Source organism: Martes martes, assembly GCF_963455335.1.
Source record: "Martes martes genome assembly, chromosome: 10".
Lineage (NCBI taxonomy): Eukaryota > Metazoa > Chordata > Mammalia > Carnivora > Mustelidae > Martes > Martes martes.
In genome coordinates this window covers 21,067,808-21,094,322 of record NC_137898.1, presented here as the reverse complement: position 1 = coordinate 21,094,322, position 26,515 = coordinate 21,067,808, and the positions used below count along the sequence as shown (strand labels likewise).

The window sequence follows — 26,515 nt, the reverse complement described above, 5'->3', positions numbered from 1 at the left end:
GAAGGAACCGCAAGTGATGTCCCAAACCTAACTGCCTAAAGGTGATTCTTGCCTTTGCTACTTGCTTGCTGGGTGAGACCTTGGGCAAGTGTCTTAGCCCCTCTGCACATCCGTTTCGGCCTCCACAACGGGGATCATAATAGTATTTACCTCATAGGGCTGTTGAGAATGATGTGATTTTTTTTTTTAAGATTTTATTTATTTATTTGACAGAGAGAGACACAGTGAGCGAGGGAACACAAGCAGGGGAAGTGGGAAAGGGACAGGGAGCCCGATGCGGGGCTCCATTCCAGGACCCTGGGATCATGACCAGAGCTGAAGCCAGACACTTAACGACCGAGTCACCCAGGCGCCCCAAGAATGATGTGAATTAATATATATGAAGCACTTATGACATGTGCTTGGCACATGGCGAGTGCTACATATATGTATTTCAGCTGGTTTTGGTAGTGCTGCTATTATTAAGAGGAAGCAGGATTTCATTCTTTGGGGGTGAGCAGGAAAGCTTGGTGAATAGCCTGAGTGTGGGGATCGGGAGACCCTAGCCTGTCCTTTACTTGCCTTGTGACCTTGGACACGTCACAGCCTTTCTTGGGCTACAGAACTAGAAACTGTTATCCTGCATTTGCTGCAATTGACTTTTGTAAATGAGGCACACGTGACGTCACAGCCGGCAGTCTCAGGGATTTTTTTTTTTAAAGACTTTATTTATTTATTTGACAGACAGAGATTACAAGTAGGCAGAGAGGCAGGCAGAGAGAGAGAGAGGAGGAAGCAGGCTCCCCGCTGAGCAGAGAGCCTGATGCGGGGCTCGATCCCAGGACCCTGGGATCATGACCTGAGCCAAAGGCAGAGGCTTTAACCCACTGAGCCACCCAGGCACCCCCAGTCTCAGGGATTTATTCAGAAAGAGGACTCTGGGTGCCCAGTCCATCTCCTGTACCGAGACAGCCAGCCACTGTAGGTGGGCAGGTCCTGGTTCCCCCATGGGGGCTCTGTAGACACAGAATAGCAGAGCTTCCCCCACCCCACAACTGTACTCCAGGCTGAAAAGTAGATGAATAAGTACATTTAAATATATAATAATGGGATTATACAGATCAGATTACAGACCTTTATTTTTTCCTCCTTCCTCAATTTTCTGAATCTCCTGCAATGATTCCATAGTCTTATGCTCACGAAAGAAGGAATGGACTTATACAGTAAAGCTATGGAGAAACTTACTATACATATTTAAGCAGAAAGATATTATTTGAACTCGGGATCACAGTCTGGTTTTTTTTGTTGATCAATCATATTTGTACCCAAAGGGGTTGGGTGTTGGTTTGATGTGAGTATCAATTGCCAAGCCTTTTATCAAAAGATAGAGGGAGTGTCTGTGGAAGCAGTGGCTATGTCCACTGGCCTCAGAGCCTGGGAGACAAGAGTCCGATATAGTTGGGAGTGTCATCCCAACTTCCATCCCCGGGGGATACACCCTGAGCGCTGCCTGCCTAGAAAGCTTTTCAACAGTCCTTGACTCCAGAGGGCTTAATTTCCTCTTGTATAGAATAGAGATGATAATAATCTCTAATTCGGGGCCACGCTATAAGGATTAAACGATCTTAACATATGCTGAGGTTTTAGAGAGACCCCTTCTTCTGAATTTGGAACCAAATGGAAACAGATGACAGAGATGGGGCTCGGACAGGAAGCATCAACACTGAGAAAGCTGGCCGGAGAACACGGCTTTAGATCCGGGGCCCAGAGGGCTCTCCAACCGTCTGCCGCCGAACTGGCAGAATTACCTGTCCGGTCACAAGCAGCGCTGGACAGAGTCCAGCCTCCCTGCAGGAGCAGGTGGTAGGAGCGGAGGACAGCCGGGATGGAAGGCTGCCTGCCCCGCCGAGCATGCCCAGTGCGTCTTCGAGACGAGCCAATCACAGAAGCCTCTGTTGGGGTCCAGGAAGTAAGGGAGGAGGCGGAGCGAGACTAGAGGTGTTCTCCTGGTAGAGGTCCCTCCTTAGGGAAACAAGTGGAGAGGGCAATATGCGTTCCACTGATAAGTAGAAGGCACTTGGAATGATGTCAGGTAAGCAGTAAGCACTCAATAAGTGTTAATTTGTCATTGCTAATAATAATGGTAACAATGAATAATTCTACTACGGTTGGAAAATCACTTTCACAGTCACTGGTTTAGGAGATGGTTTATTGGAATGTTGTTGCCGTGGGACCCGGTGAGATGCTGTGGTGTGTAGAGGAAATAAAAAGTCCGTGGGGCTGCAGGAGGATTGGTTTGTCTGAGGTCCTGTGTGAGTGAGTGGGCGGCTAGTCCTTGGGTCCCTGTGGGTCACGTCGACAGCTCACCTCCCCGACCTCTCTGACCACACAGCGGGGGAGTAACTGAGGCAGGCAGGATGTGTGGGTCTACTTGCACTGAACACTGAGAAGCTCTCGGCAAGGCCCCCTGATCCCCGTCCTCTCTGCCCACGCCCTCTCCTGGCGGGGTGAGCGGCAGGCTCCTCTTTTGCCACGACACTGTAGAGCGTGCTTTTCAAACCCTGCGTGTCAGAAGTCCCCCGGGGGCAAGCTGCAAGTAGGGCACCTAGGTGTGGGCCAGCTCTTCCTCCCAGCATCTGCTCACCTTTGGGCAAGTTTCTCAACCGCCCAGAACCTTGGTTTCCTTATCCGTGAACTGGGGAATGATAGCGGTACCTCTCCCGTGGCTTGCTGGCGGGAGGGTTACATGAGGTAATGGGTATGGGTGAAAGGCCTAGCAGCGGGCTCAGCACAGAAAGCCCCCTTAGTAAAAGCCAGAGAATGGTAAATGAAGGCTGTGCCTGCCACTGCTATAGAGAAATAGTCCTTCTTCCCTGCACAGATCTGACTTTTTTTTTTTTTTTAAGATTTTACCTATTTATTTGAGAGAGAGAGAAAGCGTGAGAAGGGGAAGGGTCAGAGGGAGAAGCAGACTCCCTGCCGAGCTGGGAGCCTGATGCGGGAGTCGATCCCAGGACTCCAGGATCATGACCTGGGCCGAAGGCAGTCGCTCAACCAACTGAGCCACCCAGGTGCCCCAGATCTGACTCTTAAAAAAAAAATGCTATAGAATTTGAGCAAACCTATCCTCCCTTAGCTTCCACTTATGGTCCTGATCATGTGCACTGGGATGACATCCACATGGAATGTGGACATCCCTGGGAGAGGCCATGTCCCCCTTGTAGCAGAGGCCACCCAGACTGGTGGTTCTGAGGTAGGAAGGCTATCTCTCTCAACTGTTTAGAAACGTCTTCTCCATCCGAACCAAATGGACGGGCACACACACACACACACACACACACTTTATAATTACTGACATAATATTTTTTTGTGGAAAGCCTTAGAGGTTAAGGGATCGATGTAAAGGAAGCAAGAACCATTCAGAAATACGTACTGGGAACAGTTTGGTGTACACACAGACACACACACAGACACACAGACACACACACACGGTTGGGATTATACCACACGAACCACTTCCTGTGCTGCCACAGTGGGTTAACATTGTAAAGGGAGGATTGTTCCATGTTATTCAATATTCTTCCTCAGCACGTTTCCCAGCCCTGTAGTATCACACTGTGTGGATCCACCATGACCCAGTTTCGCATCCTCCTACTGTTGCACATTTCGGCCATTTTGAATTTTTCATTAGCTCCCACGTCGCTAGAGTGACTGCCTTGTTCATACATATATCTTGTGCTCACATCTAATACTCTCCACGGAGTAGATTCCTAGTGGCTTTCTAGTCAGCTGGTTTTTAAACTCATGGTCCGAGGGACCGGTTCTCAGGGAAAAATCCTTTCCCCCATACCCACCAGAATGTATCTCCAAACTTAGCTCTAGCCCCACTAAGGAGAGAGAGTACTGTGTCCCTAGGAGCTAGGTAGCGAACACATAGAAGGAAAGGGGCCAGTGCTTGGGATATGTGTTGAGGGCAGGGGCGCGGGTAAGAGACAAAAGGAAAAAGACAGATATGGGGAGCTGTTCCTCTTCAACTAGAGTCTGAATCTGACTTTTGACCCTCCTCCTGTCTCCCTTCCAGGAGCCTGTGGTGTCATTAACTAATTATGAGATCTCTTTAGTATTTAATGACCTCTCTCCATGGTGACTCCTTCCTTCTCAGCAGCCTTCTGGGAGCCAAGGAATGAGAAGATGAGTCCGTGGGAGGAAGTGTGTCTGGAGTAGGAGGTGGGTCATGGAGGGGGGCGGTCGTTCCCAAACTCTGACATATGGCAGAGTCTCCTGGAGGGTTTGTTAACGCATAGTTCATGCCCCTAAGTCCTCTGATTCCATTGGTCTAGGGGGCAGCCCAGGAAAGTGGACGGCTAATAGGTTTCTAGGAGATGCTGCTGCTGCTGGTCTGGGAACTACAATTGGAGAACCAATGGAGGCGTAGAATGGGCCACTGGAGGCTGTATGGTGAATCTTAGCTCCCAGCAGGAACCCATTGGTCCCATCTGGTAAAGGCTTGCGCGAGGCCTAAACTCACCTTCCCCCTGCCTCCACCTCGTCAGCTTTTCCAGGATGTGCAATTATATATTTATGTGCAAGAGGATAAGATGCTTATCACCATCCCCATTTTGTAGGAGGGAGAACTGAGGCTCTGACAGGGAACCTAACATGTCCAAGTTAGCCCTGAAAGCCATCAGAAACCCCGGCCTTGTCACCTCTCCATGCTCCCCCTCAACAACACCCCCCACCCCAAACTATATCATATACTCTGGGCTTCTGTCATGAGGGTCTGGTGCGGGGGCAGAGGTGCATTCTGTGAACACTGAGGGGGACCCAGAGGACCCCAAGTGAGGGGGCTGGGGAGGGAGGGTCCCCCACACTGTCTCTGAACCAGGGTCTTGCTCTGCTTTTTATTCTCACCACCCCCCCCCCCGCCACCTACTAGCCATTCAGTAACGTGCCCTTCTTCTAAGATCTAATGTTTCCAGCCCATTTATATTCCCAGTTATTGTTCGGGGCATTTTTCTGGGAAGCCGTGGAAACGTGTGCCTAAGCCTGGCTGTGGTCAGGCAGGCACAGCAGAGGAAGAGGAGAGAGCCCTCCTCTGTTGGGCAGCTAAGATGTGCCAGGCCCCACCCTGGGCACTTTGCAGCCATGGTGTCAGTGACCGAGTGGCCCCCATTTTACAGATGAGGACGTGGAGGGTCCCAGGGCTGTAGCAATGTGCCCAAAGCCACAGCTGCAGGGCTCAGAGCTGGGCTTCCGTTCCCAGAGTCCCTGATCTAGAGTGGCAGCAGGTCCTGGACTGAAGGAGCTGGGGTTGGTGGGGCTGGGCTGCACCCATCAAAGAGGGTCCACCAGAGGGGTACGGCTGCTCTGGGACTCGCAGTCTGGCTGGGGGAGGGTCCTGGCCTACCCATCTGGAGACCCAGGTCACACAGTGCTGTGCTGCCACCTGGCTGTGTGACCTTGGGGAAGTCACTCCCCTCCTCGGGGTGTTGGAGTTCTCATTTCTGCTAATGATACCTTACACGCTTTATAGCTTTTAGCCGTGGACATTTTCTCACGTACTTTTCCCCCACAGGCCTCCCCACACCTTGTGAAGTAGACAGCAAGGGTGTTATTTCTGAGCCCATTTTACAGATAATGACAGGCTGTGGGTGACATGCCTGGGATCCGACAGCTAAGGAGGTGCTGGAGCCAGGACTGGAACCCCTCTTACCTTTTCTCCCTGTCCTGAGCCTGGCCCATCGCCCCCAAGCTGCCTCCTTAGAGAGGAAGGGGACCTCTAGCCTCCTCTCTATTCTCGGCCTCCGCTTTGAAGGTCCCGGGGTCTGGTGGATTTGGGGTGCAAGGGACTCCAGAAAAGGAATGCACTGGGATCCTCGCTCTGGGCCACGAACCTGTGGAGGGAAGATAGGGTGGTTCGGGCCATCCCTGTTACGGGCTCCTGCCTGGGCATTTGGGACCCCTGGTGGTGATGGGCCCCAAATGCCCAGGGAGAGGGGGTCAGGCCCAGCTATGCCTCCTACCTCAGCCCTTGTCTTCCTCTCTGGATTGTGTCTGCCCTCCCATACTCCCGAACAGTACAGAAACTTCCAGACTCCCAGACCGAGGTGCCTGGGCCCCGAAGCTCCATCTGAATGCCCTCACCTCCTCCCCTGTCCCCTGACCTGAGTCTTCCTCATTCTCTGAGGCCCGGCTCTGGCCACCGTCTTCCCTGGGGCCAGCCGTGGCACGTTGGCCCAGCCGACTCCGCTGTCTCTGGGTCTGTCCATTGGGTGAGCTAGTTAACCAGCCCCCAGAGCAGGGGCTGTGGCTGCTGTGGGTCTGAGCCCCCCAAGGGTCTGCCAGGCTGGCAGGGCTCAGGGTGATGGGTCTGTGTGGGCTGGGGATGGCTGACCCCCTCAGGGTCAGCCTCAGACCTGTGGCTTTCACACTTTGTGACCTCGAGCAAGTCTCCTCTCTTCTCTGTCCTCTGGCTTCCATCTCCTAAAAATAAGAACACAACTTTCCTCACTGACCACTTGCGAGCCTTGCATGAGATAAAGCGTGCAAAACACCAACCCCTGATGTCTAGTGGGTTCGAGGCACTCAGGAAATGCCTGTCCCTCCCTCCCCTGCAGTCAGCTCAAGCTTTGTTCTGCCTCCACCCTCCTGACACCCTAGAGCAGGTGTCTGGTTGGGCTTTGGTCTAAGGCTTGCATTATATCTGCTCTAGCCTGGGTGGTGTTCTAGGCTGATAAAAGGGGACAGATTGGGCAGAAGGACAGAATCAGCTGCAAACAAATGTGTTTAAACAGGCTCTGCTGGTTCCAAGTTGTGACCCCAGGCACAGTACCTCCCTGAGCCTCAGTTTCCCAATCTGTAGAAGGGGGATACTCCTACCTTCTCTGTTCTTGGGATCCCAGTAGAGGTGGGGTAGGGGTGGGAATCCCAGTATCCCGAAGCCCCAAGGGCTGCCTCCTAGGAGCCTTGAGTCCAGCCTGCCGTGGCTGATTTATATGTCTGCTTTCCTACTGCATCACAAACAGTCCCTTCTCTCTCTGGCCATCTGGAGGCTCACCAGACCTTTAAGCCCTTGGCTCTGGTGCTGGTGTGCTGGGTCACCTGGGGGAAGCAGCATGCCTGGGTGGGGGGGGCCAGGCCTGAAGCCCTGCCTGACTGCCTGAGACCAAGGTGGTGTCACTGCAGGTCCTTATGCTGAGAACTCTTGGAATGCCAGGGGCCCCTAGGGCCCACTGGGGACACAGACCCTTTCCTGTAGTGCCAAACACCTTTCCTTTCCATGTCTGTCTATCTGTCTGTATACCCCTCCTCCCAATTCCCTGTGGCCCGGAACCTTCTCACGCTGATAATAAATCACGTGCTTCCCTTCATTGTGTTAGAGCATTTTGATTCCTCAAATCTCCTACCTCCCTGTAAGGTAGGAATGAACTGTTGTTAGCCCAGAGAGGGAAGGGGGCTTGCCAAGGCCCACAGCTGGGACTCATGACCTTTCCACCCACGCCCATTCCCCACCTCTCGGCTGTGCTCACATTCTTGGCTAAGTTTTGCCTTGCAGAGGCATGCCCTAGCATGGGAGTGGGAAGCAGGTTGAGAGGAGGTGGAAATGGCAGAGCCCTAGGTCTCCAGGGTGAACGGTCCTAGATTCCGGCCCCAGGAACTCTGGGAGCTGGCATAGGGCCTGCCCCATTGCACAGATAGGGAAACCAAGGTTTAGGAAGGGGCAGTGATTACAGAGTAGAGCAAGCTGGGCTCCTTTGCTCTCTTCTGCCTCCCAAGGGCCCTGGGGACTCAAGTTAGGGGACCCCATGGGGCTGTTTGGGACCTGGGTGTTCATTTGGGCTGAGCCGCTGCTGGCTGAGGTCAAGTCCTCTGCCTCCGTCGGCAATCTGAGGGGTCCATGAGTGGCTCCAGTGCTCCTTTGGGTGATTCAGACCCAGCCTGCTCAGAAGGGGTGATCGGGGGGGGGCGGCAGTTTCCACCCAGGGCTCTGCCTGGTGCTCCCAGAATCTGGGGGAGGCCAAGGCTGTGGAGAATGTGCTGGGGAGGGGATGGGCCATTGTTGATGACTGGTCGGGGGAGGACAATGTGGGTAAGAATGGGAGGGTGCCAGTCTCTCAGGGAGGCCACAGGGAAGGCAGGCTCTCCTGGCTACAGAAGAAGGCGAGGGGTGAGCAAGGGGGAGGCGGAGCTGGGCTGGCTCCCAGGGCCAGATCCTGCCTGGGTGAGCAGGGCCTGCATTCCTGGGTGGCTTTTGCCTTAGACTCCCCTGGGGGCTTCCTGTGCAGCCCTGAAAGGGCCGGAGGCCCGTGGGTTGGAGTTGGGGATACCCAGGAGGCTCCCTTCACCTGGGATCTCTCTCTGTGTTGCCCACCCCTGTCATTCTGTCTCTCTTTCCTTATGTCTGGGTCACTGCCCTTTCCTGCTACTCTTTTTACTCCCCGCCCAACAACAGCCTCCTACCAGTCAACCTCTGCCTGCCCTCCAAGTACCTCTGAAGCCAGAGTGTCTCCAGAAGTGCTGAGACCCAAGGGCACCCTGGCTGAGGCTGCTCAGGCCCTGATCCTGGGCAATCCCAGAGGACCCGACAGGCCTGGAGCCCTTTCTCCGTGGGGATGGAAACCCATCAGGCTGTGCACCAGCTGTTAGGTATCTGGGCTGCTTCAGTGTCCCCTACCCTGCCTGGGAATCTAGGCCTTAGATGCCCACAGCCAGCTGTGGAAATGGATTTCTCCAGGCCACTCCTCCCTGGAGCTCGGTGCCTGCCCTGGGGAAGGCTGACTAGGCTGGAGCCGGGGGCCTGTGTGCTGGCCAGTTGCCGTGGGACATCCTGGATGTCAGAAGCTCTCAGGATGCAAGAGGAGGAGACTTGAGAGCTGGTCTTGGACACAGGGAGGAAGCCACTGGCAGAGACAGGGATGTATACAGAAGGGAAGAGGCAGGTGGGGGGAAGGACTGAAGGAGAGAGTATGAGACCCTAGAGAGCCCTGACTCAGAAAAGTCAAGTAACAGGGGCAGACAGAGCCAGGGCTTGACCCCATGTGTCTGATGCCCACCCTGTCTGATGCCCACCGTAACTACACATGCCAAGAGAATTAGGGCCATCAGACAGTGCTCTGAGAGAGTCTGTGCAGAAGAGTCTTCTGGGAAGGCTGCTGGGAGGAGGTGGCCTCTCAGCTGCTCGTTCTCTTTCTTCTTGAACCCAGTGCCTCGGGAGAGGATGCCATGATTGAAGGGCCTGCCTGATGCCATGTGGGGTTCCTGATTAGAGCCCCCTTCTTCGCCCCAGTTGCCTCCCTGGGGCCCACAGTTAGCACCCACCCTCAGTCTTGGGAACCCCAGCCCTGGCCCACATGTTAACCCTTTATTAACCACCAGCTGCCAGGCTCTGCGATGGGTATGCAAGCTGACCCCTGGTGCCCCGTGTGGTGCCGGAGGTCTTCAGTGGGCTGGGCTTAGAGACTGGGCTGTAGAACCCAATGAATGCAGTCTGGGCCTTGGTGAGGCTATTTTAGTACCTGACCATTTGTAAACTGGTTTCTGCGGGCCATGTCATGTAACAGCAGAGGGTCGGACCATGGGGTTCAACTCCTAGCTTTACGGTCTTTGTGACCTTGGGCAAGTCCCTTTCCCACCCTGAGCCTCACTTTCTTCACCCATAAACTGGAGATCAAAGCAGTCGTCCTCTCGTCGGCTCATTGCAAGGATGAACCGAGCCACATGAAGCACTTACACAATCTGGCCAGTAGTCATGGCCTAAGCGCTGGCTATTGTTATTGTCCAGTACCAGGGACTGTGTTCTCAAGCACCTGTCTCATCCTGGAGGGAGAGCGGGAGGCTGGGTGCTACTTGAACGTGATGTTGGTGTGTAATTGCTCCCTTGCAGGGCTCTGTCCCTCCAGACGGGGCACTCCCTGAGGGCAGGGACGGGGTGCGTTCATCTGTTCCCATGTCCAGCTCAGGGCCCGCCTGAAGTGGGGATTCCACGCACTGCAGTGGGCTTGGCTTGGGGTGGAATCTCTGAATTGAAGTGACCACTTGGGAGCTCTGGGAGGGCAGCCCCTCAGGCTTTCTGAGGTCGCCTGTGCTGATCAGGCCCAAGTCCATGTCCTGGTGTTTCAGTCCGGCCCTGCAGGCTAGCTCGGGGTCTGGATTCTGAAACACTTGTGCATGAAGCCTGCAGGTGCCTGGACCCATCCTGGTGGCTCTGATTCCATGAGTTCAGGAGCCGGGAACTGCCGCCCTCACGCCAGGCTTTAGTGACCCCATGTGAGGAGGCTTGGCAATGTGGAGCAGGGTCACAAAGTAGGCGGGACACTGGACTCCAGAGTCAGAGGGTCTTGGGGGACACAAGTTGGACCCCCATCTGCCACACGACAAGGGCAAGTGCTGCCCCGTTCCTGAGCCCCGGAGATCCTGCTTATAAAACAGGGACGTTGAAGCCCTGCTCTCTACCTCACAGAATGTTGTGGGATTCAATGAGGCCAGATTCGTGAAGCCGCGCTAGTATGGGGATGCTTCCATAAATTTACATGAACTTCCATGAATGCTCCCATTCATCAGTCCTCCCTCTGCCCGACGTCGGTTTCAAGTTCTTGGGGGCAGCAACTTTCCGGGGACAGTTTGTAGGAACCTCTGTGTGTCCTGCATCTTAAGGGACCTCCTGTCCTGTGAGTGGGGTAATCGTTTTGCCCGACTCCTCCCCCCACAGTCTCATGTCTCTGTATGCCTGCCCCCAAGGGCATGGCAAGCTGATTCCACCTTCTTCCTGGCCAAGCCTCCATATCCGCATTTGATGCCGAGGCTTGGAGTGGGTAGGCAACTTGACAAAAGTCACACAGCTCTGTGCAATGGGACTGGCATTTAGGTCTCTCAATCCAAAGGCTGTACAATGACTCAGTTCATCATTGTTTCCCCTGCTGTGGGGCTGGGGAGGGGTCTGGGAAAGGGGGCTAAATTCTGAGGGCCCACCTGGGAATCAGGGTCTTCCTGCTGGAGGCCCTGGAATCTGGGGCTCCTGGACAGCCTCTTAGCCAGTTCTAAATATTCCTCTAACTTAGGGCTTCCCAACCGAGATGCTGAATGTGCCCAACACGTTAGGATGGTTGGTTATCTTCTCAGCCCCTGGGAACAGGGAGAGCCCTGGGCTGGTCACTGTAGACCAGGCATGTTTCTGTCTGTCCACCTCAGTACCAAACAAACAGATATGCTTCTCTACATGTATCTCAAGGTGAAACACAGATGGCTCTAACCAGTCCCCTCCCTGTCCCCACCATACATACTCAGCACATACCTTCCCCCAAAGGGTGGGGCCTCAGCCTCTTCAAAGGAGAAATGGGGATGAAGTTAGTGGTGTCAAAAGCATCCTTTTGGTGCTATGGAGTTTGTAAGCCCTAGAACCGGCGTTGGGAGGGAGTAGGGTCTGCAAGGGGCCATGGAGAGGGAGATGTCTGAGGCTATGGCTCAGCCTCAGTTTGAGTCTTTGGCTGCATGGTGCCAGGTAGAGAGGCTGGAAAGCTCAACGTATCGGCTCTTCCCGACACTGCACCCTCTGTAGGAGTGGCCCCTTCTTTGTGCCAATGGCCTCCCAGGCTCGTTGCTTGGTTTTGGAGCAGAGCCTCCTAGGAAGGGTCCCATGGAAGAACATACTGGCCTGGATTGGTGGGGTTCATCTTTTCCTTCCTGACGAGAAGCCAAGAGTCAGCCTCAGAGCTAGGGCAGGATGAGGAGCAGGCAGGCAGGCAAAAGTGCAGAAGGGTGGGCTGAGCTGGCTCTGCCATCCCCTTCTTTCACTTAGATGGTAGGTGAGGGTAGGGGGAGCTCTGGTCTCAGGTCCCAGCTGAATTTTAATCAGGGCTTAGCCACTTACTTGTGTGGCCTTAGGCAAGTCACTGAACCTCTGAGTCTCTTGTTTCTTTATGTGTTAAATAAGGATAACGGTATCTTGGAGGGTTGTTAGAGAGATTAGATAAGAGACAGTGGAAATGGTGTGGCTCCAAACTCTAAGGTCCTGTTATTCCTCTGCCACAGTCAGGCCAGGAGGGGGTCGGCTGCTGCCTATGTTCCTGGGTACCCCTGGCCATCTTCCCTCAAATGCCAAATGTCAGTCCCAGCTGCAGGTAGTAAGTAAGGTCCGCAGGAGAACCAGAGCCTCTCACCCTGGCTTGTGGGATCGTGTGGCAGTAGTGTTTCTTACTGGGCGTTGGGTTCTGCATTTGTAAGACAAACAGTAGGGCTTGGGGCTTCAAAATCCTCTTGATTCCTGGGAGAGTCTGATCTGGGCGAATGTTTACTGACCCAGGCTGGCAGAGGTGGTGCCCCCCCGTGTAAGAAATGAGATTTGGGGGCTCAGAGAGATTCAGTAACTCCCTTGTTCAAGGTCACGCAGCTAATAGGAAGTGGAGCCGGGATTCAAACCTGGGTCTTGAAGGAAACTTGAGCCTAATCCCGTTCTATGGCCTCGTGATCTTCCCGTCGCCCAGAGAAACTGCCTTTTACTTTTTCTTTTCTTTTCTGTTTTAAACAACAGCAGCAAAAGGTAAGAGACGAGAATGGAAAATAAGATCATGATGAGGTCAAAAAGCCAGCCCCCAGAGCTAGCTGAGGGTTCAGGAAACATATCACCTGTCACACGTGAAAACAAACACAGCCACCTGTGACCAGCCTCTTTTTATGGATGACCAGGACAAAGTCCAGAGAACTGGAGAGCTGAGCAGCTAAGAACTAGCTTGCCCATGCAGAGCCCCCAGATAGGCAGGCTTCCAGAGCAGAACATTCGGGCCAGACTTTCTCATTCTACTTTCTGCCCGAGCAGGCTGACTGATCCCACGTGGTAAGATCAGTTGTCAACTCACCAAACCGGCTCGATCTCCAAGCCTCAGGCAGGCCCCTGGGGCACAGCCAGAGGCCCGGAGACAGAGGCTCTGCCCATGTGCAGGGCAGAGGCCCTGTTCCTTAGGCTGCCCAGGCCTCGCCCTGCTTAATCCCTACTCTCTGGCCCGTTCCTGCCCTACTTAACCCCCACCCTCTTGCGAGGGAGTGGCAGTCATCACTGGCATGGAGGCCTCCAGGCCTGGCATTCGTTAGGAGACTAAATTAACACCCCCTGTCCCCGAGGGCTTTGGACTGTCGGTCAGGCGGTCAACAACTTCTGGATGGTTATTGTTCTTATGATTGGTAGCATATATTTGACACTTCCTGGGTGCCAGGCACTTTGCAGAGACAAGCTCTTGTGCATCTTGCCGTAAATCCAGTAGTAAGTCCATTTTACAGGTGGGGAAGCTGAGGCACCGTAAGGAAGTGATTGCTCAAGACCACACAGCTGGGGCGCCTGGGTGGCTCAGTGGGTTAAAGCCGCTGCCTTCGGCTCAGGTCATGATCCCGGCGTCCTGGGATCGAGCCCCGCATCGGGCTCTCTGCTCAGCAGGGAGCCTGCTTCCTCCCTTCTCTCTCTGCCTGCCTCTCTGCCTACTTGTGATCTGTCTGTCAAATAAATAAATAAAATCTTTAAAAAAAAAAAAAAAAAAAAAAAAAAAAAAAAAAAAAGACCACACAGCTGGTAAAGATGGGGTGGATTTGACATCTTTGGGCAGGGAGAGTGGGAGGAGTGGCCAAGGGGCCCAGCGTGGAGCCCTACTCCGAACTAGCCTGATCGTGGTTCCTCTTCTTACCTGTCCGGGCTGGTTGTGGGGGGAGTGGTTAGTGCCCTCATCTGCTGAGAAAGGCAGCTCCACAGTGTCTCCCGGGTTATGGGGCTGCTCTGGGGCAGCTCTGGGGGTGGGAAGGAAAGGTTGCTCTGTGATTCTCCTGTACCTCTCTGTGCAGAAAAAAGGCCCCGGGGAGCCAGGGCAGGGCAGCAGGTGCACCGGGGATGGCCAAGTCTTCTGCTGTGTGTTCGGCCCTGATCTTACTGTGTGACTTGCAGACTCTTGTTCTCGCCACCCCCTCTGAGAAATGCAGTGATCTCGAAGGTCTTCAGAGTAGATATTGCTCCTGGAGTGAAGAACCCTGGAGGGCGTGAGCCTCTGGGAAGCTGAGGTTGGAGCAGAGATGCTTCGAGCTTCATGTGAGATTCTCTCCAGCTGGGCCCTGCTACCCTGGGGACCCCAGACCTGCCTGCCTCCCCCTCGGAACAGAGGGGCCAGGCCGTGCTGACGACCTGGCCTAAGGCAGTGGGTCTCAACACATTAGAATCCTCTGGAAAACTTTAAAAAGATCCCAATGCCTGGACTGTGCCCCAGACCAACTTACTCAGGATCTCTGGGAGGGGGGCCCAGGCATGAGCAGTTGTATAACTCCCAGGGTAATTCTGACATCGCTGAGATTGGGGACCACTACTTGAAGGCAGTTGGGATGGGAGAAGTAGGAACCTCTTGGCATTCTAGGGTTAGTGATTCCCCTGAAACCCAACGGAGGCATGTGCCTGCCTGTCTGCATCTAGGGAGAGGGCCCACAGCTCCCACCAACTTTTCTGACCCAGAGGAGAACAAAATCCATTCTTGGGGAATAAGCAACCACCCCTTCCCGTAAACCAGCAATGTCATTTTAAGGACCAGAAACCCCCAGTTGCAGGATCAAAGTTGGTTTGTTCCATCTCCTCTAAGAATTCCTTCCTGATCTCCCCAGACACCTCCTTCCCAGTCCTTCTTTCTGCAAATACACACCATGTGCTGAGCATGTGCTTGACACTGCTCTAGGCTCTGGGATCTAGGGTGAATGAGACACAGACAGCCCTCGCCCGAAGGACTCAAGTTCAAACCGGGCTCTAGAGGCACTTGTGAACCAGTGAGCTAACTGCAGTGAGTGGTCCATGTGGCAGGTGCACCCTCCTGACCCCCACCACCCCCCATCAAGGGTGCTGTTCTGACAGTCAACAGAGGAACCTCCCCCCTACCCCTGAGATTCTGATGGATGACTTGGTCGGGGCAGGGACGGGAGCTGGGTGTTGGCAGGCTTTGATTCTACTGTGCAGCTGGAGGCTGGGCCTGCTGTGTAGATCAGGTATTTGGGGAAGGTCCCTGGGAGGAGAGAACTTGGCCTATGGGAAGGGAAAGAGCCAGTGGATGGGTCTGAGGGGACCGCCAGGGCAGAGGCACTGAGCCGGTCAAGGGCCTGGGGTACTGGCACGACACAGAAGCGTGGCCTTGGGAATGAGTGTGCGTATGGGAAGCAGGGGGTGTGCCAGGGGCAGAGGAGGGGCAGGGCAATGCGGGCAGGGCTGCCTCGGCTCCAAAAGAGCCTGGATTTTGTATGGACTTGTGTGGCTGTCTCATGGTTACAGGACTGTATGTAGAGGAGTGACCAGGTCTGGCTTACAGCTTTCAAACCTCTTCCTGCGGTGTGGATAAGGGCTTGGGGAGGACAGAAGGGGAACCCGTGACCAGCAGGGAGCCGTACTGGGCCAGGCGGGAGGTGAGATTTGGGTCGGGTGAGGTGCCGGACTGGAGGAGACACTTCTGGGTTGTGGGATGAGAGGGAGGAAGGAGAGGGGGTATGGGTGAGCAGGGCTCCTAGGTGTCTGGTCTGGGCCAGCCCCGGGGGGCAGGAGGGGGAGGGGAAGGGGAAGGGCCATCCCCCACCTGTCCCTATCCCCTGCCGGAAACGCTGTGGCACTGAGACTCCTTAGCACCGGCCCCCAGGTGCCCTCGAGAGCCTCTGGTCGGGCCTTTCCTAAGAGGTGCTCCGTGCGGTATTGAGGGCTGTTAAGGGAACAATGGCTTCAGCTCGGCCATGCTTGCTGCCGGGCGTCTTGGAGAGGTGAACAGCGACGTGCAGGTGGCTCTTGGGGAAAAGTGGCCCTCCACAGGGCGAGTGACCGCAAACCCTCCTGTCCTCAACAGCGCATCTTCTGGGACTCCTATTCTGAGGAGCCACTCCTGAAAACACTGCTCTGGCCCCAGCCAGTCCTTGGCCCAGGGAGGGCGGTCCCTGGGCTGGGTCTCATCCCTTGTGTTCTGCCGGAGCAGGGGACTGAGCCTGCATCTCCCTACTCTGGGCCTGCATGTCCCCGGCCTTCACGTAGCTCCCTTACCCCAGGCTCGGGAAGGGGAGTCTCAGCTGTGAGTGTCAGACCCGTTTCAGGTGGCTCGAGCATATGACAGTCCTGGTATTTTATGTGGAAGTCTCTCCTCCCTTCATCCCTCCATCTCTCCATTCTGTCCATCCATCCCTCCTTCCAGCCTCCCTCCACCCCTCCATCCCTCTATCTCTTCATTCCTCTGCTCATTCCTCCGTCCCTCCATCGATCTACCCACCATCCCTCCCTCCCTCCCTCCATCCATCCAGTTATCCCTCCACCCCCCTCCCCCCACCCATTGCTTCATCCAGCCACCCAGCCCATCTTTCACTAGGCAACGTTGCTGGGAGCCTTCTTTGTTCTCGTAAATAATACATAGTCTTTCCTCTCGAAGTGTCACGGTTCACAGGGAAGATGGGACAATTTAAGTAGAGAATTACTGTACAGCATCAGGGACGAGGATAGTAACCTCCATTTATTGAAAGCCTACTACATGCCAGGCATTTTATCCACATTATCTAATTTAATCTCTGGACAGATCTTCTAAATAGGTTTTCTTTTCCTCCTTTCACAAATGAGTAAGGTGAAGCTCAGAGAGGGTAAGTCGTTTGTCCGAGATCACACAGCTAGGAGGTGAGAGAATTACATTCGTACCCAGGCAGCCCAACGCCCTAGCCTGTTCTGGGAACTGATCCAGTATCCAAAGCTACTAGAAGGCGGCGGACAGGAAGTGTGGCTAACCAGCATGCCTGTCGGCAGGGCCAGGGTGATGGGGACGAGGCTGGCTGGAAAAGGAGGCTTCCTGGAGGTGATCTCTGAAGTCAGTCCCGAGGGATGAGTAGGAGTTAGTAAAATACCAGCGCAGTAATTTCATTGTATGAATTGATTTGGCCTTAAATGATATATTTGGTCAATGTAAATTGTAGCTGCTTAGAAATTACCAATTTACCTACTATAAAGTATAACATAAAATCGGGACCTCCTTCCTACTGCTCAGACGGTTGCCAGCGGCTGTTCTGGAATTTTCCACTCAGATATGCGTGCGTGTCATTCCCTTGTGTTGTTGGCGGTCTGTATAGCTCACAGAAAGGTACGGGCTGACCCTCCGGTGTTTACAGAAAGTGTATACCCGGAAGCATAACGTTGGGAGACATTCCTTTTGTTTAATTTCATCTGCGGATGAAACCCTCAGGCCTTACTGGTTCCACAAGTGCTGAGAAGGGTCTGCCCCACACCCTGCCCACTGTACCCTGACCGTACCAGCTACCGACCTCACTGTTCATAGCGGCGGGTTCATTTAGGACCGTCACTCTACCGGTGAGGGGGCCGAGGACCTTCAAGGCCCTTCCCTGTCATGTGCTGGGAGAGCCAGCGTTTGGACCGTTATCCGGGACCCTTTGTCTTCTCTCTCCCGACTGAAATTCCTTACATTCACTTCTTGCCACCAGATCGCTCACCCCCAAAGATCTCAAGCTAATGGCGGTCCTGACCCTTGCTGCCTCTTACAGACGTGCGGGTGTATGTCATTGGATCCCCTGCACTGCGGGCTGGCAGACTTGTTCCAGAACAGGCCAGGGAGTGGATGTTCCAGGAGGGTCCAGTGGCCTCTATCGTGATGTCCACTCTGCCACCTCAATGCCAGAACAGCCAAGACCTAAGCCGGGGGGGCATGGCTGTGCAACTTTGGTTAGGGCCATTAACATGTGAATTTCTTGTGCTAAAAATATTTTTTTTCTGACTGTTTAAAAATGTAAAATCTGTTGTTAGCTCACAAGTTGTACAAAAAATAGGTGGCAGGTTGAAGTTGATTTAAAGACCCTGTTGGCTGGGGCACCTGGGTGGCTCAGTGGGTTAAAGCCTCTGCCTTCCGCTCAGGTCACAGTCTCAGGGTCTTGGGATGGAGCCCTGCATCGGGCTCTCTGCTCAGCGGGGAGCCTGCTCCCTCCTCTCTCCCTGCCTGCCTCTCTGACTACTTGTGATTCCTGTCTATCAAATAAATAAATAAATAAAATCTTAAAAAAAAAAAAAAAAGAAAGACCCCGTTGGCCAACCCCTGCCCTACACCAGCCCTTATTGCCACCTCATGGATGAGAAGACTGAGGCTCAGATCCCCCAGGCCATCTGAATCCAACTTCGGGCAGGGGCGGGGTCCCTGAAGTTGACGCCACGCCCCATCGTGGTGCCACCAGGCATGTTCTCAGCCTGAGCTGACCCCCCAGCCTTCTTGGAACTGCCCATCGTCCTCTCCGTGTTGTTTTGAGGGGGAAACATCTGTACTTAGAGGGAAGAGAGACTGTAAATCCTTGGATGTTGGCCAGCATGCCTAGGAGCTGTGACCCCAGGCTCTGGTTCTCAGCACCTTCTCCCCCTCTAGGTGGTTCCCAGGTGGCCTCTGGACCTGCCGGGATTGGCTGGACTGTCTGCCAGGCATGGGGCTGCCTCGACTCCTGTTCTGGCATCAGAGCTCACACAGATGCCTCCTGGAGAGGATCGGGGAGCCCAAGGGGCTAGGCAGCCTGGGTTCTGTCCTCGCTGGTCCATGTACTGCTGATCTGGGGCGAGCTCCTTCAGCCCTCGGTGCCTCAGTTTGCTCATAGGACACTGAAGGGCTTCGCCCGATGCCTAGGACAATTTTTGTGAGTGCCTGAGGCCAGAGAGGTTGCTCAGAGTCTTGGAGCATCAAGGAATAACCGCTTGGCAGCCTCTGCCTCCTTCTTTCCCACTAGGGAATCCCAGCCATCCCTGCAGATCCCTTTATACGGTCAAGATCACTCTCTGGAAGGAGGCACCTCCCGGTGGACAGACCTCGGGCTCTGGAGCCCACCCCTGCTTGCGAGCTGTGTGGCTTGGATGAATTACTTCACCTCTCTGAGCCTCGGCCCCCAGGGATAGGATTACCTCCCTCACCTCCTGGGCCTGGGGGGATTGAAGGGGATGACAGACGGATTTTGGTGGCTGCCTGGAGTCCCTCCCATTCACCGGCAGCTACTCCTCCCTCAGGGGCCCCAACCGAATCTACTTTCGTCCACAAACTGCCCGTTTCTGAGCATCCCCAACCCTGCAAGGCTGCCCTGGCTGCCCTGGCTGGCCAGCCTGAGCAGCGGATGTGGGAGGGGAACCTGTAGAAACTCCCTTCCCGTACTTTCTAGAAGCAGGCAACGGTTGCCAAAGACCGCTTGCGTACTTTTCCAGTTGCACAAGAACCCAGCTCACGCTGTCAGGGCCTTGGCTGCCCCTAGAGCGTAGTCAGTGAGGTTCTTCCCAGTAAAGGGGTGACCTTTGTGTAGACTGGGGTGCAGCCTGAGTCACCCTCTTGGGGCCTCCCGTGTCACTTACTGGGAGGAGACCCGGCGAGGAAAGCCGGTCCAGGTAGGAATGAGAAACGTGCCCCCTCGGTGAGAGGATCTCTCCTCTGCTGCTGTGCTGTTCTGTGCAAGTGTACGCAGAGCCTGTGGTCCGTCCAGAGCTGTGTTGGGGGAGACCAGAAATGCTCCTTTTTATGCGGACCATTCGCTGCAGGGCTCCCTCAGGCCAGCCTGGGTTCAGGATCTCCTGACACAGGTTTGCCCTTGTTTGCCCCACCCTGGGTCTGGGGTCAGACCCAGGTGGACTTACCGAGGGCAGACTTTCCTGGCTCCCGGAGTCCCTGGTGTCCCTGCGTTTCTTGGACTCAAGCCTTGGACCCTGGTAGACTGGAAGAACCATTCAGTCTAACGTCCCCAGGTAGCACTTGAATCCCCGAAAGTATTAACTCACACTTTGCTTCCATGCCGGTTGTGACAAGGTGCTCACTACCATCCCAGACAGCCTTTTCCTTCTTTGGACAGCTTTGCTTCATGTTGTGCCCCAATCTGACCCCCAGCAAGGCAGCTAGAGAAAATTCTCCCGAATTGAGATGTCAGAACCCTGAAATGGACTGCCTGGGAGGTAGTGAGCCCTCCCCCCTTCAGCCCTCTCCCCTCTCCCTGGAGGTATAGAAAAGTCAAAGCTGAGCTCCTCCTGGCAAGGATGATAGAAGGTGATTACTTTCAGAAAAAGGCAGAGGGGACTTCCTTATGGGCAGGGGAGATTCACATCGCTTAGGACTGCCTTCTACCCTTGCAGGAGGAAGAAGGGGTGAAGCCGACCCATTAGCTCTCCTTCTTCTGCTTTGTGCCCTGCTCTCCCCCTCCCCCGACATAGGGCCTGTGGGAACAGGACTGGGCCCGATGCCTGCTTCCCCGCCCCCAAGCCCAGCTCTGCCTGAGCAGCTGTCCCATGCAGCTGTCCCGTCCCCAGCTGCCCCGCACTGGCTGCTGTCACCCCACAGGGTCCGAGAGCTGGCCGCTGTCATTCCAGGATTGTGTGGCTTCGGGGAAGGGATGAGGGCAGCCAGCTTCCCTCTTCCTCCCTGAGTTCTGCCCTGGCTTGGGGTCCGTCAGTGTGGAGAGAGACACCAGTGCGCTCCAGCATGGTCTGCGCCGTTTCAAAAGCACGAGTGTGTCACGCAGGATGACAGTGAAAAATGGGCAACAGCCGTGTGTCTAATCGTAGAGTACTGACTACATGCTTTGGGACAAATCTGTATCTGGGACTTTAACCCTAGGATCTTTGGGGGCTTCTGAATGGGCTTAATGGGGCCTCTGAACCCTCAGACATTATATGTAAAATGCTGCCCATACCTGGATTTTCTGGAGGAAGCTGACCCTCCAAAATGTGAAACAGTCAACAGGATGGAATCCTACGCAGCAGGTGAAGTTACGTTGTGGGACATTTTACCAGCACACGCAGAGTGTGTTGTCGAATGAAAAAAGCAGGTTACGAATCCCTCTATACGCTAAGAGCCCAGTTTTGTTTAAAACCATCTGTGAAACACACATGCTGCAAGTTGAGCTACTAAAACGAGGACAGTTTTTATTTCTGGGGTGAGAGAACAATTTTTTTTTTAATTTGTGTTCACTCTGTTGAATGTTCTGTTCGGTGGATGTTCGACAATGCACACTTGTGCCCTTTGTGAAGAGATGGTGCAGGGAGCTCTCGGTCCCTTTTCTGAAAGGCTGGAACTCTCCTCTCCCCCAGCAGGCCCCTGGCCCCGGAGAGGGCTACGGATCTGTGCCACAAGCCACTGTCTCCCCTCTGGGTCTCCAGCAGTCCCCCGCTAACTTCCTGGCCTCCTGACTTTGACCAGCATCCATCTGGGTATTTCCAAAGCCCGAGAAGGTCTTATGTCATTTCCCTCCAGGCCCTGCCCAGTCGAGGGGCCTGTCCAGACTCACAGCTGTCAAACATCAAGCAACCGAGATGGCCTATAGGCCTACACTGCCTAGCTGTGTGGCTTTGGGCCAGTCATCTAACCTCTCTGGGACTCCGGGTGCCTGTCAGCTTTGTTCCCCTTCCCTCCTGGCCTTGACCTACCTGCCTTCTCTTCTTCCTGCCAGGGAGCTCCAGGACCATCAGGATGGGGTCAGCCTGTATCAAAGTCACCAAGTACTTTCTCTTCCTCTTCAACTTGCTCTTCTTTGTAAGTATGACCTGCACCAGCCCACTGCCTCCCACAGAGACTCTCCCCTGGGGCTGCCCAGGCTCAGACCCTCCAGAGATTCCAGGCCCCAGGGTGGTGGTCAGGGGCGGTGGGTGGGGGCTGAGCACAGACCACGGTGAATGGAACCGGGTGGGGCCAGCCAGGAGATGGCCTGCTTTCCAGCTGGTTCTGTGGCAGAACGCTGGATGCCCATCCCTGCTGTCCCTTCTCCTGGGGCACTGAGGGCTGGGCTGGTCTGGGTTGGAGGTGGGCATGGGTGGGGAAGAGCCCCCCGGGTGTCCCCTAACTCATCAGCAGAGACTTCTCTGTGCCGGCCCCGAACCTTCTGCACCCCCTCTGAAGATCTTGCTGTTACAGCTGTCACCCCTCCCCCACCCTCACACCCACTGTGGGGGATGAACCCACACCCCCCAGAGGGTGTGCAAGAGACCCGCAGGCTTGGGGCCAGAGTGGGGACACACCCCCCTCCCCCAGACCCACCCTGGCAGGCCCCTCCTTAGGTCCCTGAGCATAGGGCTGCCCAGATGTGTAAGGCAGGTGCACATCTGAAACTGGTTTTCCTGCGACCTCAATTTTCCTCTCAGACCTGACACTGACTCCTCTTGCTTGGAGTTTGTGTGTGTATGTGTGTGGTTGTGTATGTGAGTGAGTGTGTGTGTATGAGTGTGTGCGTGATGGGGCAGGGGAGGGTGTGATGCGTGTGTGAGTGCACATGTGTGAATGTATGTGTGTGCATGAGCGTGTGTGTGTTGGGCGAGGGGGGAGAGTGTGATGCGTGTGCAAGTATGCATGTGTGTGAATGTATGTATGAGGGTGATGGGGTAAGGGGAGAGTGGTGCATGTGTGAGTATGCACGTGTGTGAATATGTGTGCATGAGTGTATGTGTGATGGGGCAGGGGGAGTGTGATGCATATGTGAGTGTGCACATGTGTCAATGTATCAATGGGTGCTTGAGTGTGTGATGGGGCAGCAGGAGAGTGTGATGCATGTGTGAAGTGTGTGAGTGCATGTGTGTGTTTGATGGGGCAGGGGGAGCGTGTGATGCATGTGTGAGTACACGTGTGTGTATGTGAGTGTGCATTGGTCTGTATGTGATGGGGCAGGGTGTGTGTATGCATGCATGAGTATGTCTGTGTGTGAATGTATATGTGAATGTGTGATGGGGCAGGGGGAGCATGTGAGGCATGTGTGAGTGCACGTGTGTACATGTGAGTGTTCATGAGCGTATGTGATGGCAGGGAGAGCATGTGATGCATGTATGAGTGTGCATGTATGTGAATGTATGTGTGTGCAAGTGTGTGATGGGGTAGGGTGTGTGTGCACATGTGTGAATGTGTATGTGCATGAATGTGTGCATGATGGGGCTGGAGAGCGTGTGATACATGTGTGAGTCTGCACATGTGTGAATGTGTGTGTGCATGAGTGTGTGTGTGTATGTGTGAGAGAGACGGGGCTGGGGGAGATCCTGAGAGGCCTTCCTGGGTGCAGGGTGCTGCTGGGGGCTGTCTCCTCTGGGTTGCTGTTTACCCGCTACTGTTAGAAAATCAGGCTGAAAAATAGGATGTTTATTATGATTCAGATTTACTCTTAAAAAGTGCACACATGCATGGATATTTTTGAGAGAAGAAAGTGCCTCTGAATGTTCATTTTGGGATTCCTGAGAATTTGGATTTTATTCTTTATGCTTTCCTGCCCCTTTTCCAAATTTTCTACAGCGGACACGGATTCCTGGGGAAAAGTTGTTCTACGTTGCAAGTTACATAGGGTCGTAGACAGTTTGGGAAATAATCATTCTCAATTTCTCCTCCTAACTATGCCCCAACACACAGACATGAGTGTGTTCCCAGCACTCCTATGGACCCCTGAGGTGCCCCTGCCCTGCCGCTGTCCAGCCCTGGCTCTAGCCCTGGTACCCTCTTTGAGGACCAGGCCAAGGCCTTGCTGTGGCTCTCATCCTCTGTGGACCGCAGCCGGGCCTGGAAGCTCTGCTGGGGGCAGGGCACCTGGGCTTCCCCAGCCAGATAGTCAGGTCCCTCCTGGCTGGACCAGGGCTCTAGAAAACAGTGGCCATGCAGCCAGAGCCAAGCCTTTCTTGGCAAGTGCTTGGCTCCTGGGCCTCCGCCCAGCTTCCAGGGCCAGCTGGCCGGGACTGGGGAACAGGAGGGTCGCAGTGCCGTGCTTCTGTTCCCAGGGACCCTAAGATCGGAGAGAGGCGGCTTTGCAGTCCAGGGGCCCAGACAGCCAGCTCACCGTATGTAGCGGGAGGGAGGGGGTGGAGACTTCGTGGAGAAAGGAAACAGGGTTGATGGTTTTGGCCAAGGGGGTCCCTTCTCCTCCGTGGAGCCAGAGACTGGAAAAGCTGGTCCCTGGCCAGAGCTTTGGGGGCTGGCTGGAGTCCGGTGTTAACTCCCTGTGTGCTGGGGCCAGAGATGGCCCACCAGGATATGGGGAGGGGTGGGCAGGGCGAGGGGGAGCTCTTATCACAGGAGGGTGCAGGGAGAGGGGGGCAGGGACAGTGTACCTTGGTTGGTTCATCTCCTTGTTCACTCACCACTAATTCACCAAGTGGGTATTTGACCCTCTGTGCGTGCAGACCCCGGTTGCGGGTGCCAGGCAGATACTCACCAACAGGGGAGTTATGCTTTTTGCTCTGGGGGCTCTGTTTGGGGCAGGGGATGGGTTCTGGTGGCTGTGCAGGGTGCTGGGCATGAAGGTTATGGCCCCCCGGAGAGCAGGTTATAAGGCAGCCGACCTTGTCGGGATGGTCCGCAGAAGCTCCCTGGGGTTAGAGGCAATGGCGGTGGGGGGAGTTCCAGCAGAAGCATCGAAGTCCAGTGTCGGGGAGTGGGGCGGAGTGTGGGGCTCCGGGGTGCCTGCTGCGCCGGCCTTCCAGGAAGAATCCTGCTCTCTGTTCTACGCACATCGGGAAGCAGTTACGTGATCAGACTTGTGGTTTGGAAAGTTTGCTCTGGCGGCTGTGTGTGCTTGCGTATGCTCACATGTACACGTGTACATCCTTGCCTGCAAATTCCTGGCCCTAGACGCCCCAGAAAATTACCTCGTCAGCTTTTCTGAGGTTCACAGAAATCCAGGAGCTGCTGAGGCTCTGCTGTTCCGGGGGAAGGACACCGGTGTGAGGGTCCCAGCTCCTGGCAGAGCCCTGTCTGGAGATTCTGGCGGAGCTGGGGGGCAATTTGTGGGCAGTGGGGCGGGGGGTGCCCCATAGTTCCAGTCTGGGTTCACAGAGAAAGAGGGGGCCATGTGCCTCCCCAGTTCTGGCTGGCCGCCTGACTGGGCCTCTTCCTGGCTGGCCCACAGACTCGGGGCTGGTCCAGCCACTCCAGATGGCAATCTCTGGTTGGGAAACCTGCAGAGGCCCCCCTGGGTTCTTGCTGGGGACTTCCTTCGTGGGTGCTTGGAGACGAGCTGAGGAGGTTAGCTGGGCAGTCCTGGATTTCGATCTCCTTGGGGTTGTGCTTACCCAGAGGGAATTTTCTGTCCCGCCCTCGCAGGAGGTGAGCAGGTCAGGTGCTCTGCTGCAGGGTTCTGGGGGCACAGAGCAGACCGTGGGCCCAACGCCTGGCCACTGGCCAGCTGTGCCGTGACGTGTGGGCTCGGGGTGGGCAGGGCCTCAGGAATCTGGGAACCAAACTCCCTGGTTCTATGAAGTCCCCCTTCATCCCAGCAAGCTGTGTCATCTGAGACACGCCCACCCAAGGGCCGACCCTTCCCCTCAATGACTCCTCGGTAGCCTCCCTGCCCCCAGAGACTGGCTTTCCAAGTGATGTCCCAGGACGGGTCCAAGTATCCTGCAGCTAGTGTGAGCCACTGTCTGGCCTGGGGTAGTAGTCAGACCTGGCTGTGAGCCCCAGAAGGATGGAATGGGTGACCCTTGGCAAAGTCGGGGCCTCTGTGTCCCCATCTGTAACGTGAGGATGATAACAGGGCCCACCTGGCAAGGAGGGAGGAGGGGACAGGTGGCCTGCTGGGCGACACAGGGGAAGAATGTAGGGTCATCAGCTGCCGCTGTTGTCTTTAAGGGGGCCCAACTAGGGTAGGGTAGGGTGAGTGAGGTCCTCGCTTGGGGATGAGGAACAGCATTGCAATGTGCCTATCAGGGCTTGGCTCCTGGAGTGGAGCGGGTGAGCACAGGACAGGGCCAGGAGGTAAAGTCATGGGGTACCCCTGGGAGGAGGCTGCACCCCTCAAAGCTAATAAGTTTTGTTTGACCATGTATGGGGGTGGGGTAGGGGAGATGGGAGGCATGAGGGACTCCCCACACATGGCCTTGCTGTCTGGATGGCTGGGACTTGGGGTGTGGGGCCTGAGGATGGAGGTGGTACACCCCCCCACCCCCGGATCCTCCTGGCCTCGTGCAGGGGCAGCTGGGCAGGGGCCCCCACAGGCCCCCACTGACTGCACCTTCTCTTTCCAGATCCTGGGCGCGGTGATCCTGGGTTTCGGGGTGTGGATCCTGGCCGACAAGAGCAGTTTCATCTCTGTGCTACGTAAGGGTCCCTCCCACCGATCCCCCTGCCCGGCTGGCCCTGGAGCAGTGGGGCCCTGGAGCGGCCCTCAGGGCTGCTCACAAGAACTTGAACCTGAAAGCGGGTTGCTTTTCCAGCCGTTCTTGAGGCCTCGCCCAGGTCCTGTGCTGACCACTCTGCCCTGGGGCTCCCCCTCTGCAGGGGTTTTTGGGAGGAATTTTCTCTCCCTCCCCACACAAAGCTGCTGTTGTCCGGAGAACACTGGGGGTTGAGGGAGGCTTGCTGTCCCAGCCTGGACCCCTTCCCTCGGCGCTGACCTTGAGAAAGCCTCTTATAGTTTCTGTCCCTCCATTTGCCAGCTCAGCGAGATGTGGGCTACACTCCTTCCCTGGTCAGTTCAGAGAAATGTAGGAAAGGCCAGGAAAGACAGATTGTCAGGAGTCCAAGATATGTCTGCTGTGCCTGGCATCAGCTAGGTTCTTTGGGCCTCTGGACTGAGGAAGAAGACGCGGACA

At 55.2% G+C, this 26,515-nt stretch overlaps 1 protein-coding gene across 2 annotated transcripts in view; it reads left to right on the top strand.

Annotated features, from left to right (window-relative positions):
• The window catches only part of CD82 (CD82 molecule), a 49,969-nt gene that overhangs the window by 5,511 nt on the left and 17,943 nt on the right, over positions 1 to 26,515 (top strand). The window contains exons 2-4 of one of the 2 annotated variants that reach the window (XM_080816426.1): positions 4,142 to 4,206; positions 21,409 to 21,491; positions 25,949 to 26,021. In XM_080816426.1, the coding sequence (XP_080672552.1) occupies positions 21,429 to 21,491; positions 25,949 to 26,021 (136 nt within the window). In that variant the 5' untranslated portion in view covers positions 4,142 to 4,206; positions 21,409 to 21,428. The remainder of the gene's footprint in view (positions 1 to 4,141; positions 4,207 to 21,408; positions 21,492 to 25,948; positions 26,022 to 26,515) is intronic. The other variant, XM_080816425.1, reaches the window with a different exon arrangement.